The 17,654-nt window shown below is 39.1% G+C and overlaps 1 protein-coding gene across 2 annotated transcripts; it reads left to right on the plus strand.

The window, feature by feature from the left end:
• The first annotated feature begins 455 nt into the window (after nucleotides 1-455).
• LOC117544920 (carnitine O-palmitoyltransferase 1, liver isoform-like) lies at nucleotides 456-14,484 on the plus strand. 2 transcript variants are annotated; one of them, XM_034214442.1, is made up of 19 exons: nucleotides 456-691; nucleotides 3,876-4,021; nucleotides 4,638-4,777; nucleotides 5,686-5,857; nucleotides 6,438-6,539; nucleotides 6,892-7,029; nucleotides 7,252-7,329; nucleotides 8,018-8,125; nucleotides 8,528-8,615; nucleotides 9,523-9,718; nucleotides 9,809-9,994; nucleotides 10,089-10,194; nucleotides 10,275-10,391; nucleotides 11,112-11,276; nucleotides 11,365-11,493; nucleotides 11,665-11,820; nucleotides 11,899-12,009; nucleotides 12,484-12,576; nucleotides 13,334-14,484. In XM_034214442.1, the coding sequence occupies exons 2-19, from the start codon at nucleotides 3,881-3,883 to the stop codon at nucleotides 13,457-13,459; spliced, it is 2,352 nt and encodes a 783-aa protein (XP_034070333.1). In that variant the 5' UTR covers nucleotides 456-691; nucleotides 3,876-3,880; the 3' UTR covers nucleotides 13,460-14,484. The 2 variants fall into 2 exon arrangements, with proteins under 2 accessions (XP_034070333.1, XP_034070334.1); XM_034214443.1 differs by lacking the exon at nucleotides 8,528-8,615 and adding an exon at nucleotides 9,022-9,106.
• The last annotated feature ends 3,170 nt before the right edge of the window (nucleotides 14,485-17,654 follow it).

Raw genomic sequence — 17,654 nt, forward strand, 5'->3', positions numbered from 1 at the left:
GTTAGGAAAAATGAATCAGAAAGCTACTGTAGTTCATATTCTTAGTATGAAATCAAATGAACAAATATCAAGAAAAGCCTGTCAGTCATTTACCTTTTTTAGATGTATTGTTCTTAGAATACGACAGTAGAGAGGTAATCCATATTGAAAGTCAAATCAGAGTCAACATTCCTTTATTTGTCCTGCAATGGGGACATTTACAGTATTACAACAGAAGCATAGTGGAGATAAAGTAAAATGATGAACGAAAAATAGGCAAACGTTATTAATAATAAAAACACAATAAGTAAAAAAACAAACAGATAAGCAAACCATGGTAAATTAAACAAAAACGAAGTAGCTATATATATTTTTTAAAGGGGACATATAGCCTACCATTATGGAAGTAGCTGGTACTGTTCACAGATTGTAAATTAGTTGAAGGAAAATGAACTACTGGCATATGTTGACATGGGGGCTTTTCTCCGCCCCTTGAACGTAACAGATTTAAGACATCAAACAGCTCACCAGCACTGCGTGATTCCGACATTTCCCACAGTCTGTGAAGGTAGCAGCAGCTCCATCCAGGAGCATCCACAGTACAGTTCAGTGGACAAGGCCGACACTCACAAATACACACTTGGACGTAGTGATGATTTAGCAGTCGATTCCATGCTACCCTGTATCCTGGAAATATCGTAAACAACAACAGGTATGCTCTCAGGGTTGTGACAGTGTTGTACTGCGTTGCAATGAAGGGAAAAGCAGTCGCATCTTCCCATGAACGTGAAGCATCCGTTAGCTAATGGGCTGGACGCTCGGCTAACAAGGCTAGCTGTAGTTAGCTAGCTCAAACGCCAGCTAGTGCATCAGTTGTATTGACTTTTTGTATTATTTGTAGCATAAAAGCTAATATTACTGTGGACCTCTTAGTTATAATAACAATAAGAGGTGTATGACTCAAAACGTGAAGCTGTGACACGTTACTGTTTGTACTGCTGAATCAAATTCTACTTTTTGTTTAATTTTAATGTAATATAAAACAAATGGTATAGCTAGCTAACACATCTTTGTAAAAAAAAAACTGAATATACTGTTGGTTGTTTAGTTGAGTTGTATTCTTACATATTAATTAGTTTGTTGTAGCCTATGATGTGTAGGCCTACATGTTTTGTTTTATTATAATTGCCACACATGAACTCAAACTAAACTAAACAACCAACAGGATTATCTGGCGTTTTTAAATATTTACGTTAGAGATAAATGTTGGTTTAAATAACTGTCAAATGACTGTCTGCTCTTTAACTGGGACCAAAAGAGCTCAGGGTGATCTTGACTGTAAGCTATATTTGCTTAACAAACAAAAAATGTGGACTTTATGGAAGTGGTCCTATCATAGGCTTCATATAATCAGAAGTACAGTGAGTGCTAATGTTTCTCTCATAGACTATATATATTTTTCTCTATAGAGTTTACACAGTAGCTGCTGCAGGTCAGAGGTGTTCTTGTTAAACATTGAAACATCACCAGGCCTGCCTCATAAAACACTACATATATTGGGCAATGGCTTTATAGTTGTGCACTTGGAATATCTGGATGTAAATGGGTGTACCTCTCAATAAAACACTCTCCTGACATTAGCATTCCTCCACTGAAGAGAGTAACTTTAATACTAGATTGTTATCAACAAAGATATATTGTGTTTTTCAGTAGACCAGCAGATTATAATGATTTATACAGTTTAATGAAGTGATAAAAAAGAGATGTATATCTTGGGAGCTTCACAGTCTTTTTGTCTTTTCAAATCTTCAACGAAAGTCCTTCCTGTGGACTACCGTTTCTGTAGTAAGAACATCTGCGTAAACAAATGTAGCTCAATTCTTCAACTGGAGAACACCTGAGTGAACAACCACTGTCACTTTAATAATCAAAAGTTTTTGCTCAAATAATGTCCAGCTAAATAAAATATAGTTTAAACAATTTCATCCAAAAAAGGGCATATAATGGAATATCTGGAAATCCAGAAAAAGAATCTCACATTTCGGATCATGTGTGTCTCTTGCATTATATGATTCCCGACAGTGGTGTTCACCTTTCACCTAGTTAACTGCCGGACCCAATTTCTCCTCTTTCTGGTCTGGACCCACTCTCTAATGTTGATCTGCTATCTTTCTGTCTGGCAGCTTAAAAAAAAAGAAGGGTGCAAAGTTGTTTAGTTGTTCAGCCAAAATACAGGGTTGTGTCAGTTCAGAGAGGTGTGTCTACATCGGCGCTGAACTGAGCAGGTTATTTGGAAGGGCTGACCAGCATTGAACTGAAGTCGCAAAATGCAGTATTTAAATATCAGGAAGCACAATATTTATTGAAAGCTAATTATGTGGTAAAAGGCCATTTTTCTGCAGGAATATCCCGGCCTAGTACAAATAGTATTCTACAGACTTAACAGAAGTTAGATTTGTTCCGTAAGAATCCAATTTAAAAATAACGCCATGGTTATTTGGAATATTTTTTTATGCAATGAGTATTTTGACTACAAACAGATTCTTCCCTCTTAAATCCTGAATTATATCGCAATTGTATTCAGTCAAAATGAATCCCAATGAGTTTCTTTATTCCAAATTGTGCTCCCCTATAGTTTTGGGAACAGGCACGACTGTATCTGCCAGATCCGACCTCAAGGGCAGCTCCTCAATGCAAGCAAGGGACGATGAGGGAGTTATGTTTGTGTGTGTGTTTGCTATTTGTCACACACACAGCAAGAGCTGACGTGGTTTCCATAGGGCGCAGTCCAGTGTCAGAGTGACTCAACCTCAGGGCATCATCCATAGCCTATTTGTGGAGGGAAATCAATTTCCCTTTGTGGAGTGAAGCAGTTGTTGCCCTCAACAAATATACCGAATCCCATCAGCCGCCGCCAGTCAGCGCTTTCCCCCCACAACTCCATCAGTTTCTCTACATTCTAAAATGACCCATAAAGAATGTGTCTCTTTTTGAGCTTCTGTTAAAATCATGCATTGAATGAAAGTGTTTAGCCAGGAGAGCACTCACATATTTGGCATTTAATCATCTGTGTGTCCTTTCTACCGCCTTCAGAGCTCAGTTTCCCATCAGCTGCTGCACACAGGAATCGTGATCTGAAAGCGTTAGCCTATGTTGACCTTTTGTTTATTTTTCTTGTTGGATAGCTGTGTGCACTTCTCAGTATTGTATTCTCCCCCCTAGGTATCTAAATGTCACATGTATCGCCTCATTGGAAATGTGAGGATTGTATCTAACCACAAACACCCGAGCTGGCAGGACTTTCACTTCACCACCGAAAGAAGGATGTTAGTGTTAAGGTTACATCTTTACTTGAGCAGTCAACCTTTGAATTATCTGCGTTGTCTGACAGAATATTTCATTAGTTTTTACAAAAGATGTTGCTGGTTATCATCTCTGGATTTGAGGAGGCATGTACATCAGTGTATTTGTACATCTGGGAAGGGCTACATACTTACAATGGGTCTTAAAGGAGTAAAACGGAACCAAAAATCTGTTTAAAAGAAGTAGTTTGGAACTATAACATTATGTATAACTAAAGCTTGTTTGTGTACATATGCTAAAGCATGTTAAATGAACAACTAAATGAATCATAGAAATATGTCCTATGTTTCTTAATATTTTCATAATCTGAAGGTGCGCAGTAGTCGATACCTTTATCCTACACACATTTTAAGTCAGGGTTTTTTTCAATTCAGGAGATATGAAATGTACATTGTATGAAAGCCGTCAACTTTAATATTGAGGTGTACCGCTTTACTGATACAACGCTATTTTTGTCCTCAAGTTTTTGACTAATTGACAGTTAAAGAAAACCTTTCCTGTGTCTTCTCTTCTGTTCCTTTCACCGTGCTCAGTCATCATGGCTGAAGCCCACCAGGCCGTGGCCTTCCAGTTCACGGTCACTCGAGAGGGCATCGATCTGCGGCTGTCCCACCAGGCCTTCACTGAGATCTACCTCTCCGGTGTGCGCTCCTGGAAGAAACGCATCATCGGACTCAAGGTATCTTCACTCTGGCTGACGCACTTGTTTGTACCCTAAAACTGTCTATAATGATCACATAGTTCTCCATGTCATTACTATGTTTGCTTCACTCTTCATGTCAGCACCTGCAGCTCATTGTAGGTTGCTCCTTTGCAAGAATACAGAGAATAAAAGTTACTTGTATTTTATCTCAATAATTGAAATAAACTCAGGCTTTATGCTACAGGGTTGTCTTGAAAAGTTAGTTGATGGAAATGTTGTTAGTTTTGCTTGTATGATCCTATATAAAGGGCACTTCTGAAAAAGACGGCGTACTGATTTTTAAGGATGCATGTGGGTATCCTCAAGTCTTTGTTTGATCACACATTGATTTTTTGGGAGCAATGTGGATAATAATTAAAGGGATTTTTTTTATATGTGAGCATTTCATACCAACTCCTGCTGCAATAGCTTTAAAGTCACAGTTAAATTCAAAGTGGTTAGACGTGTAAGTCAGGTTAGTGTCTGACACTGAGCGAAATGCAGGTAAGACCTAAGCTTGTACGTACTCTTGATCATAACTGCATGTCAGTGTGCTGACTGTAAACAGGAAGAATGGCACTTCAAATCAATCTCTCTCTCCTCTTGTTTACAGAACAGCGTGGTGACGGGCGTTTACCCTGCCAGTCCTTCCTCCTGGCTGTTTGTCGTCATAGCGATTCTGGCTACTATGTACACACGCTCCGACCCCTCCATGGGACTCATAGCCAAGATACAGGAGAACCTGCCCGTCAGGTAACACGTCTCGTGACTTTATGAGATGGGTAATGATTCATCTTCGGCCGCGGACACACAATATTCCCTTTCACTGATTGTACATTGTGTCACAGAGAGATGTACAGTATAGTGTGTGGTTTAAACAGGCCTCCCCGCTTCCCATTGTTCACTAATAGTCTCCTGTAATACATGTATTCTCTTGCTTACACGAGAGGGTTGTATATAGCTATATACATAGGCTGGGCAATATATCTATATTGTATTTATATCATGATGTGAGACTAGATATCAATTTAGATTTGTTATCATAATATAGTTAGTGCTGTATTTCCTTATGTTTAAAGGCTGAAATACTATATAGTATTTACATTTTTGTGATGACTCTGTTAGCTCTTCTATTATTTTCCTCTTACCAATACGTCATTAAAGGGGCCCTATCATGTTCATATTTGTATGTTGTGTCTATACTGTGACATGTTTACATACGTTAATGTTAAAAAAGGTCTTTATTGTTCTCATACTGCCTGTGCTGCAGCACCTCTTTTCACTCTCTGTCTGAAACCAGAGCCTAGTCTGCTCTGATTGGTTAGCTGGCTGGCTCTGTTGTGATTGGTCAACCGCTTAGAGATGGGATTTTAGCCCTTGCAGACCATTTACATGCACAAAAACCCATATAACACATTACCGGAAAGGGAAAACCCCAAACGCAGAATTGGGCCCCATTAAATCCACATTACTGATGATTATTTATCAGAAATCTCATTATGTAAATATTTTGTAAAATGATCAATACAATATCGCCAAAATATCGATATCGAGGAATTTGATCAAAAAGGTAGATTTTTCTTCCGCTCCATCCTTGTTCATCTTAGTTTAAGTTCTATTTGTATTCACTGTTCTTCTTTTGTCCCTCTGTGTATTTGCAGCCAGTCTATGAGTAACCAGTGCCAGACGTTGGTGTCGGCATTGCTCTTCAGCACCATGCTGTGGCTCCTGCTCATCTTCACCATGCGCATGTGCCTCAAGCAGCTGCTCTCCTACCACCGCTGGATGTTCGAGAAGCACGGCAAGATGTCCACCACCACCAAAGTCTGGGTGGTCAGTGCCGCTTCATACCCATTTCAATTTGTTGCTGTTGACTAATTCAGACTTTCACTTTCCTCCAGTTTTGTAAACCGAAGTCTTCAGCCTGTGCTGTTGTTGAAAATACAATAAGTATAGTGTCATGTTTCACGCTCACTGGGAACAAGGTCATCTTGTTCAAGAAATTCTTATTTTATATACATTTTATATTTTATTTTAGATAAACAAGAGGGAAATGTAAATAAGACGGTAAGTAAGCTGTAAAACAAATCATGTAATCACCTTTATAATACCTTTTTTGATGTATTTGTAAAACTGTAATTATTAATTTTTCAACAAAATTAAGACGACATCAAGACAGCAAGGAAAAACTGTAGCCTACTACTGAAGGAGTATACGAAAAAGAAAAAAATGTAATGTTCAAATAAAAAATAAAAACGGTAATAAATTCAAGTGCTTTCTTATGGTTTTGGGAATGTCAAAGTATATAAATATATACGATGTTTAGATATGTAGTACCAACCATGTGTCCCCTGTGTCCTCCCTTTAATATTGTGTGTTTAGCCTCTCTGTTATGGATGTGTTTCTCTGCCAGGCGCTGGTGCGGATCTTCTCTGGCAGGAAGCCGCTGCTCTACAGCTACCAGGGCTCGCTGCCAAACCTTCCTGTGCCGGCCATCAAGGACACAGTGAAGAGGGTGAGGCGTCGCATGAAGCAGAGGAAGTGAAAACACGCTGATAACTGAACATTAAACAGATGGATCCCTCCTCACTATCAGCATCTTCTTCCTCTTTATCATCACATTTCCTTTGTTTATGTCTGGCTCCAAGCTAGTTGAGATATATTTGACAAAATAAGAGATTTTGTGTTAAATAAGCGGAATTAGATGTGTTTGTATTGTTATAAGACTTCCACATTACCAACTGCAGGCTTTCATTTAAAATTCATTGATTTACTAACCTTTTTCTTTTTCCATATTTGTTTTTCTTTATTTTACCTCCTCTGAATGACACTTATTCTTGTTTTCTTTGCACACCTTCTCTGTTCAGCACTTGGAATCGGTGCGTCCTCTGATGGACGACACAGAGTTTGAACGCATGACCCAGCTGGCGTCAGAGTTTGAGAGCAGGCTGGGTAACCGGCTGCAGTGGTACCTCAAACTCAAAGCCCTCTGGGCCACCAACTACGTAAGTGGACCACCGCAGCGTTTAACTGTGACCACTTCAAACGTCACTCAAATGTTCAAAGCAAAGCAGGGAAAAGGACATTTAAAATTCCATTAAAAGTGTATATCTTTGTGAGGCTCTGTGGTTTAAATAATTCATCCTGTCCGAATATGTAAGTGATGTGTTTGCCCGTTGGCTGCAGGATTAGCTTTCTCACCATTTCTTTGTGTTTGAATCCTCCAGGTTAGTGACTGGTGGGAGGAATATGTCTATCTACGTGGACGAAGCCCAATAATGGTCAACAGTAACTATTACGGCATGGTAGGAAAGTCGTTATGTTTTAAGAAAATGTCTAATACAACCTGCTGTTATCACAATGTATATTTGACTCGAATGAAATGGCTTGGTTTTAATAGTCGATTCTGATTGGTCGAGTAAAGCAGCCATACAGTCTGTTATTTTTCAATAGCAGACTGTTGCTATGTACGCAGTTCAATCTCCTGTCAAAGCAAGGGCAACATTTTTTTATTTCTAAATCAATCAATCTTTTGTAAATCAATTATTTGTGTCAAATTAGTGATCTCCTTAGTAGCCCTGTATTAATGCATCCTGCTTTATGACAATAATGATCAGCTCGCAGTACATTGTCCCCTATTTAATGGTGGACATGTTGGCTTTAACAGGTCTAACAAGTTCATTTATTCTGTTTGATGGCATTTAAAATGTTGTGAATCATTTGTGTGTGTTTGTCATGAGGAGAGATGTTAGTCGATATATCTGTGTGTTACTGCTCATTGGACTTTTCATTAAGTCTATATATTTTGGAACTGATTTCTTTGATCAGTTTAAAAAATGTAATTTAAGGAAATGTAGCTGCGAACGTACGACTGCTACTATTGCAAACTGCACCCAACTTCTCAGATGTACTTATGGATCCCTTTTGTTTCAATGAAAGTGATCCGTGTTCATCCTTCTCCTGACTTCCTGTTTCTGTGCCCTCTCTCTCCAGGACTTCATGTACGTGACGCCCACGCCCATCCAGGCGGCTCGGGCCGGCAACAGCCTCAACGCACACTTCCTCTACCGCCGGAAACTCAACAAAGAGGAGCTCAGACCTGTGAGTTTGACCTACAAGTCAACCATTTCTAAGGAGGCGTATAATATTCATGTCTTTTTGCTATTGTAACAGAAACAATGGGATATTTCTTAGCTAAAATATATGATTATTACAATACAGATGTTTGAGAGCATCAGTTTGTGTTTTGAATGTGTGAGTTACATCCATTCATGGCAGTTTGTGTGTATGCCTGTTAATGATAAGAAAGTGTGTGCATCTCCATTTATTTGTTTAGCTTTTGTGGAGACATTTCCCTCATGTTCTCATACCATGCTCATCTCTCCCCCCCTTCCTTTTGTACTCCTTTCACTCGCTTGATTCCTCTTCATCTACTTCCCTTGTTTCCTCTTTTTTCGCTCGATTCTACGTTCCCTCCTCTGCTCTCGCCTCTCCGTTTCCCAGACCCGCATACCAGGCACTGTCATTCCCCTGTGTTCAGCTCAGTGTGAGAGGCTTTTCAACAGCACACGCATTCCTGGAGAGGAGACCGGTAAAGAGACTGACATGCACATCACGTTTCTCGCTGTGCTGATATGTGATACAGTCGGAACTCGTAGCTTCTAAAAAATGCCAAAACACCGCTGCCTCAGAGCGGATGAGGCGAACTGAAGGTGTCTGAGCCCTCTGGAGTTTAAGCGTGGGATAGAAAATAGGACTGTGTGTGTGTGTGTGATAATATGATGTCTGCTGCAGAGGCCGTCCTGTCTTCTCTCCTCTCGCCTGCTGCTCTCATCATCTGGGTTTCTGTCTCTAACTAATATCTCTTTTCTTCTGCCCACATATTTTCTTTTCTCACCTTTTTCTTCCTCACCCTGTTCACTTTCTGTTGCATCCCAACACTCCTGTCTTTTCTTCCTTTCTTCTTGCACCGGGCCTTCCTTCTTTTCCCCGCTCAGTTGATGATGAGGTCTGCAGTTCCTTGCTGTTCCTATCAATTTGAGCAGATGTTTGCCACTTGTCGAATCCCTGGAAGACTAACAGGTAGTATTTATAATTTTACACAACTGGCCCAATCATATTTTAACCAATATAATAACACTGGAAATGTGCTTGAGATTTTCAAGATGATCAGTCAAGTAGAGTCAGATCACACGACATCTCTCGACAAAACACAAGCACATTGTCCATGTAGTATATTTATGTACTTATTTTTGTGTGTCATTTTATCTAAATAATGTCACCAAGACATGTTGCCGATACAGTTGTTGAGTGCTGCATTTCCAGCAAAAACTGAAGACTAATGTCAGAAAATGCAATGCCAGTAGGACAGAGAAAATGCCCCCAAAAATAAACTAAAATACAGATAAATAATTAATTAAACTTAATTTTGTGTATTTCTGATACATTATGTGACATGCTTCTATTAACCATATATGTATTTCCTTTTATGTGCGAAGACACCGTGCAGCATTGGCAGGACAGTGACTACATCGCGGTGTACCACAGCGGGCGCTACTTCCGGCTCAGGATGTACCAGGCAGGCCGGCTCCTGTCGCCCCGGGAGATCGAAACCCAAATTCAGAGGATCCTGGATGACCCCTCAGCTCCTTCAACAGGAGAGGCCAAACTGGGGGCCCTGACTGCTGGAGACAGGTCAGTTTGAGAAGCCACCGGAGATCATATCACATGGAAAACACAGCGCTCTGCATCCCTCATGTCTTACCATCATCTCTTCCCTCCCAGAATTCCATGGGCCGAAGCCAGGACGAAGTATTTCAGCAGCGGGGTGAACAAACGCTCTCTGGACTGCATAGAGAAAGCCGCTTTCTTTGTGTCCCTGGATGACGAGGAGCAGGGCGTGGTCGCAGACGACCCGGCTAGTTTAGATGCATACGCCAAATCCCTGTTGCATGGGAAATGTTATGACAGGTCATTTTACACCTCATTAATCACTGTCCTGTGAACGTGTAATAAGTTCGGTTTTCCTTTAACGTTATGTTGTTTTATCTTCATTGACATGCAGGTGGTTTGACAAATCCTTCACAGTTATTTTCTACAAGAATGGAAAAATGGGCGTGAATGGAGAGCACTCGTGGGCCGATGCTCCGGTGTTGTCACACTTATGGCAGGTGAGGAACATGAGAGAAAAGTCCTCACTGTTTTCTTTCTGAGAGGTCATCACTTATTGTTATTTATTGTTTGTTTCCAGCAAACGTTGTCCACTGACTGCTTCCAGCTCGGTTACAATGCAGAGGGTCACTGCAAAGGAGAGGTGGACTCATCTCTCCCCCCACCACAGAAGCTCAGCTGGGAAATCCCTCCAGAGGTGAGTCATCCAGTCACACACTTCACTTACTTCCTTTAGTTTTTAGCTTCAGAAAACAGGCTCCTGCTCCTGTGTTGGCAGCAACCCCTATAAGCTTTTTATGCATGCATCAAAAGGTCTGTCTGAAATGATAATGCTTAAATTATCAAATCAAAATCACTGCTAATTAGATTATTCTAACAGCTGCCTAATTTACCTAAACAATAAGGCAATTTCTCATTGTTTTACCCTTATATTGAATTTTGATAAGGTGTTTTCAAGGAATTATAACTGCGCAATTGCTTTGAATGTATTTTTTATTATATATTTTAGGTTTTGTTGTTTATTTATGTAGTTATACCTTTTGATATGTTGTATTTATCAGGATGCATCGGTTTAATTCTGTATTTTTATCTGTTTTAAGTGTAATTTTGTTTATTGTTTCATTTTGATAATTGGTGACTTGTGTCACGTTTTGGTTAATAAATGTATTTTTTTTAAAAATGGTTTTAAACACAAATATAAAAATGTTCTAAAACAAATATAGCACAATAGTTTTTATACATATATTTCATGTTTATGAAATTTTAAAAGCGGTGAAATGCTGCCAATTACTTGAAGTAACAACATGGACATTGTCTTTGCTTATCAGGGGATACAACATTATTTTGAAAGCACACTGAGTGCAGTGGTGTCAGTATCTCCGTCCTGTTGATGTAAATGTCTGCCTGTGTGTCTCAGTGTGAGGAGCAGATCTCACAGTCTCTGGCTGTGGCCCAGGCCCTCGCTGACGATGTGGATATTCACGTTTTTGCCTACCAAGAATTTGGCAAAGGGAGGATCAAGAAGTGCCGAGTCAGTCCAGATGCCTTCATCCAGATGGTTCTGCAGCTGGCCTACTACAGGGTGAGCCTCCCTCTGAAGTGCTGTGGACTACATTACATTTAATGTGCCACCGTCAACTTTATCTGTGAATTTTGTTTTGTCTTTCCAGGACCAGAGGAGATTCTGTTTGACATACGAAGCCTCCATGACCCGTCTGTTTAAGGAGGGCAGGACGGAGACGGTGCGCTCCTGCTCCAACGAGAGCAGTGCCTTTGTCCGAGCGCTTGAGAATGGAGAGGTGAGACCATGGAAACTGTCTCTTTGATATCATTATTTTATACAGTGTGAGAAAAGCATTTTATAAAATGTCAAATATAGGACCTGTTTGAGTGTGAATTGCTATTTTCCTCGCATAAATCATACCGTTTCTATGCAAAGCAGTCATGCCGCTCTTGCCTTTCCCCTCCAGCCGGCGCATGTGTGCAGGCGTTTGTTCCAGGAAGCGTCAGAAAAGCACCAGAATCTGTATCGCCTGGCTATGACTGGATCTGGCATCGACAGACATCTGTTCTGCCTCTATGTGGTGTCCAAATACCTCGGAGTGGAGTCTCCCTTCTTGAAAGAGGTTCAATTCTCCCCTCTGGCATTTTCATATTTATAACGAGTTCAGTTCATTATTCAATTTGATATCTACGTGTTTCAGGTCCTGTCCGAGCCCTGGCGGCTGTCCACCAGTCAGTCTCCGATGCACGTGGAGATGTTTGACATCGTCAACCACCCAGAGTACGTCTCCTGTGGAGGGGGCTTTGGACCGGTCAGTGCTTCTCTCACAAAGTTACTAAACTGTTTGATGGTTGTCCTGGAAACAATAGATAAACAGGGCTGTACCAAATAGCTTCAAATGTCATCAAAATATTGACAAATGCAAATTATTTCTTTTTTTTAAACCCTGTATTTCTGCTACACTGACCCGTGTATGACCACAATAACAAAAAACTAAAATTCCAGTGATGATTGAAAGATCATAATAAGCTTTATTAAAAAACACTTGGTACAGCCCTAGAAATAAACTTACAATTGCTATGCCATTTTTCTGGTTTTATTTACTAGTCTTTTCCTTTTATTTCAGTCTTGGACCTGTAAAATAAAACATGCCAACATTTTTAGTACTTATTTTCTTTCTCATATTAACCGATACAATCCAGCTACTTTTTTGAATGAAAGTGGCTCTGTGTTCTTGTACTCATTAAGCAGCCACAAGTATAAATATAGTGTTTATCTCTTTCAGGTGGCTGATGACGGTTATGGGGTGTCCTACTCCTTTATGGGGGATAACATATTGAACTTCCACATCTCGTGCAAGCACTCGTGTCCAGAAACTGTGAGTTCAATAAAAGTGATGCAATACAATAAACAGAAACTGCTCTACATATTTAAGTTTAAAGGGGACCTTTCATGCAAAATGCTCTTTTTGATGTCTTTTATACATAAATAAGCATATGTGTATGTATACTCACGCAGCGTCAGAAAATAAAACCCTCTCTCTTTTCCTCCGTACCCAAATCTATAAAAACGGTGGTACAACGGAGCTGATCCAGATTTGCGTCCGATATGACGTAATATCGGAAATGTGGACGCACAGCCCTATCAGAAACGTTGCTATCAGAAACAATGCCCGACAGTTTTGGACGTAATATGGTCTTTGTTTACATTAGCAAGCATCGCTAACACTCAGAGCTAACCTGTACTGGAGAGAATATGTATAACAAAAAGTAGGAAATAAAAAAAAGGAACTCACCTTGTGGTAAACCCGCAAGAGAAAAAGCATTTGAGTAAAACACATCATCGATATGTTTTTTACATATTTGTATATATCTGAGACCCATAATACATGCATTTTTTTAAAGAGCATAATAGGAGACCTGTAAATATTGCTTTTATTGATAAAAAAATCTACTTTTATGCAGAATAGGATTTAAAATACTTGAGATATGACTAATTGTTTTGAGCACAGCTTTTTTTAACGCCCAGGGTAGTAACGTTTTTGAGATGTACAGATGAATACAGGTGACATCAGATCTTATTGGATGAGGTTGTGTGAAATGCTAATTCTCATTTGGTCTATATCTGCCCTCCAGGATGCACATAAGTTTGGCGATCAGATCAGAACAGCGCTGCAGGACCTGCTCCAGCTGCTGAGCCCCATCCGAACAGAGTGCCACAGGGCGGAGGGGGGGCGGCCCGACGTGAAGAAACACCTGTAGGCGAGACTCAGGGCAAAGGGAAGTAGAAGGAAAAGTCTGCAAGCATAACATTAGGAAGTGAGGAAAGATGTGTATTTTTTTCCTCATGAATTAGGAGAATTTTATAGCCAGATGATATTCAAGGGACACTTCCATTGGGGAACTGATCAAGTGGAGGAGATGTTTTTACTTATGTGTGTAAATAAGCTCTGATAGGTGTGTGAGGAGGGAAAAAGTCCGTAGATTAACAAATGAAGAGTACAGTATGTTTTTTTAATTTGTTATAACAACAAAACTATTAGAAGTTGTTTTTGTGACATGTTATAAAAAGGCCATTATGAATCGCACCACTAACTGTTAGGGTAGAAATCCCTAACGCGTATTAATTGCAGGGAGTAATTTCATATAAAGTCAAAGATTGCCACTTTTTGTGCCACTTCATTTTCTGTCGTCGAATTTGTTGCGTGTGATGCATCTCACCGCAGTATAGACTCAGTTTCAACCGCCCGAATGCATCATCGCTGTAGCAGTGACACCACACACTTTAACATCTCGGAGGTCTGTGACTTCTCAGTGTTAACTCATTATGTATTTAATAATACTTTTTCTACAAAAACATGATTGTAATGCGTTGCTGGGAATGCCAGGTGGTGAAATAACAAATCCACAGGTTGGCATTACTGTTTGACTGGTATTATATTCAGGAAATAACTCTTATTTTATGTTTTCACACATTCAAAATGTACAAAATATAAAGGTCAGTTTGCTCTCATCGCTCAGTTGGTTAAAGACTCTACTGTAACAAACTCCAGATATTTCACTGCCACCTTAAATCTGTTTTGTATTTTGTTTTTACCACTGTATTATTACGGAAGCACCATAACAGTACAAGCTATATTTATGTACATCATATGCAGGTATTTAGTCTCGAGTCATTTTTCATCGAGTGTTGCCTTTTCACTCGAGCTTGTCTCGCTGTATTACTATTGTCAGCCTTTTTAATGCAATATAACGGGAGAACATAAAGTTATTCATAAAGAAAAAAAGTTTGAAGTGTTTGTTTTTGTTGCCTTAACCCTCCTGTTGTGTTTGTTCCCCCCCCCCCCCTTACTTTGGTGTTCCCAGTCAAATTTCCTGTTTTAAATGCTCTTACATTAAAATAAAAAAAAACATGAATCATCACCAAATGTTATTTAACACCCTTTCAAACTGTAAACAATGTATCAGACTACTGCTAAACATGAACAACTGCAGTAAATATACAAATAATACACACTGAACATGTATCGATATGTATTTTTAACATTTATTGTAAAAAAAAAAAGCATTCAAAACGGAGACAAAATTCAAACACCATTAGAACATCAACAAGAATAGTCGTGTGTGTGTCTGGCAGCCAGGTGTGGTTCACATAGGAGGGAGGAAGGGTGTTCTTCAGTTGCCTCTTCCTCAGTGGACTCTTCCTCGCCATCTCAAAAGGGTCTGGATCAAAATCAGGATTGATATTGTCTTCCATTTCTGAGACATCAAACTCTATTTCGGGAGTAAAATGAGAACAAGCCAGGCAACAATAAAATGATATATGATACATTGTTTAGTCTGCCAGGTGCAAGGGCGCCGGAAGCGGGGGGGCCAGGGAACCATTGGCCCCCCCACTTTTCAGCCCTGCCCCACATTTTCGCAGCAGCAGATTTTCTTTTTTCTTTTTTTTTTTCTTTTCAGTCTTTATTTCGAACAGATTCAAAAATAACAAATAAAAAATAACAAATGTGAAAAACAGAATACCGTATTGTTATAATACAGTATTTATCCACATTCATGGTAATATTTGTATATTCAACAAAAAAAACAAAAAAAGTCTTCATATTAATAATAATAATAAATCATATGTGTCCGAAAGGGAGCAGGAGGAAGCAAATGCTTATTAATTCCCACCCCTTACTTGATCAATGATTGTCCTTTAAATCATTATGCAAGTTATTCCTACTTAGATTTACATTTATACATATACAATCACTTCTCATCTTCAATCACCTTTCTTCATTCTCATATTTTTCCAAAAAGTGTTTCTGTACATCCTTTTAAACTGAACTATGCTTGTGCTTTGTTTTAACTCCTGCTCCAAACCATTCCATAAAATCACCCCACAGATTGTTAAACTCATACTTCTCAGAGTTGTTCTGACCTTGAGTTGTTTAAAATGTAGATTTCCTCTCAAATTATACCCACCCTCTCTGTCTACGAACAATGTTTTTAATTTCCTAGGAAGTAGATTATGTCTGGCTCTGTACATGATTTGTGCCGTTTTAAATTTAACCAGATCAATGAACTTCAATATGTGTGACTTCAAAAATAATACATTAGTGTGTTCAAGATATCCAACATTATTAATAACTCTTATAGCCCTTTTCTGTAATGTGCATAACGGCTGTAGGTTGGTTTTGTACGTGTTTCCCCAAATCTCCACACAGTAAATCAGATATGGCAATATTAGTGTGTTATATAGAGTATGCAATGAGTTCCAGAATGTATCTGGCTTTTCCCAATATTGCGATAGTTTTAGCCAGTTTTGCTTTTACATGAGTGATATGAGGTTTCCAGCTGATTTTGTGGTCTAACACCACACCAAGGAACTTCATTTCATATACTCTTTCTATGTGTATGTTATCTAGTATTAATTGTATCTGTGGATTTGTTTTATGTTTTAAACAAATTCAACAAATTGTTGTCTGTTGCTTAAATAATCTCTCACCCAGTTTAATCCCACCCCTCTGATGCCATACCGTTCCAGTTTTATCAGTAAAATATTGTGATCTATGGTGTCAAATGCTTTTTGTAAGTCTATAAATATTCCCACTGCTTGTTTTTTATTGTCCATGCAGTTTGCTATTTCCTCACTTAATTCCATTAGTGCCATAGATGTTGATCTATCTTTCCTGAATCCATATTGACTGTCGTCCAAAAGCTGATGTGTTTCCATGAAACTGTGCCGCGGAAAACTGTACAAATCCCGTTTCAATAATTCCCCTCTACTCTAAAGTCGCATCTAAAACGTGATCTGATCTAGCTGTGTATATTTTGTTATTTTTGATTGTTATATTCAATCTCACTAGCTACAGGCATGTTTAAGCTTGTAAAGGGAAGATGACAGCTCTCGCCACTCTGCTGTTCCTCAGCGCCGCCCCCCCTCCCTCCCGCTGAAATTATGAATGTAAGAGTATAGTAATCATAGATAACACGGCAGGGTCCGTTACAGTTTGTTTTTTATCTGATTTCAAATAAGCAAAGTCTTGGGTTTCAGAATATTAAACTTGTTTCGGCAAATTCAGATGATAAATAGGCCTACAACTTTGAAGCTTGTGACGGCATAATTACAAGCGGAGAACGGAGTAGTTTAACGTCACAGCAGCCATAACAACAGCCGGTGTTTCTCGTGAGTGCAGTAATCCAAACGAAAATATCTTCCCTCCGTAGTGTTTTGATCATTTGCTCCGCTAATAATCAATCATGATGATTGATGATGAGAAATGATGGATTCCAGAGAAGAGAAAACTTTAAAGGCCTTTTTCTCAAAATGATGACTCTGTAACAGTCATTATATAATGTGACATATTTTGCTTAATATTTGGAGTACAAAAACAATCCTGATATCATTAGAAAGCTAGGAATCAAAATATGTCTTCGGATCAATGCGACTGATTTCGATGGAGCAGCAGGTAACTTTGCATTAGGTAAAATAAAGCAGGCAGACATAACAGGAAGAATATGTAAATGTTAACCCAATCAAATAGGACATTGTCACACCATTCAAATGTATCCATGTAAATTACAACCAATAAAAAAGCTTAGATTTGTTTATTTGTTACGTTGTTTACTTTATTTGTTACGTTTTTCTGTGTGTGTCAGCCGTTAACCTAGAAATAATATATACACTTGCAAACATGTCAGAAGAACCAGCGCAGAAGAAAACTAAATGTGACCCGCTCTATCGAAATCAGTCGGAAGTCGCAACGGCTCATTTCAGAATAAACGTGGATTTACGTAAAAAACTATTTTTTCAGGGTTCGGGTGTTTTGTTTGATTTTAAACAAACAAAGTCTTGGCTTTCAGAATATGAAACTTTTATTTCCAAAATCACACGATAAATACATTTTTGAAGCTTGTAAAGGGATGAAGACAGGCACCTCTCACTCGCAATCTGCTCTTCCGCAGCGCC

This window comes from Gymnodraco acuticeps, unplaced genomic scaffold (genome assembly GCF_902827175.1).
Source record: "Gymnodraco acuticeps unplaced genomic scaffold, fGymAcu1.1, whole genome shotgun sequence".
Lineage (NCBI taxonomy): Eukaryota > Metazoa > Chordata > Actinopteri > Perciformes > Bathydraconidae > Gymnodraco > Gymnodraco acuticeps.

Excerpts from the sequence above, each read along its gene's own strand:
- LOC117544920 (XM_034214442.1), top strand. The coding sequence starts at position 3,881 with ATGGCTGAAGCCCACCAGGCCGTGGCCTTCCAGTTCACGGTCACTCGA. Across the intron at positions 4,022-4,637 it reads AACGCATCATCGGACTCAAG|AACAGCGTGGTGACGGGCGT; the intron begins GTATCTTCACTC and ends TCTTGTTTACAG. Across the intron at positions 6,540-6,891 it reads TCAAGGACACAGTGAAGAGG|CACTTGGAATCGGTGCGTCC; the intron begins GTGAGGCGTCGC and ends TTCTCTGTTCAG.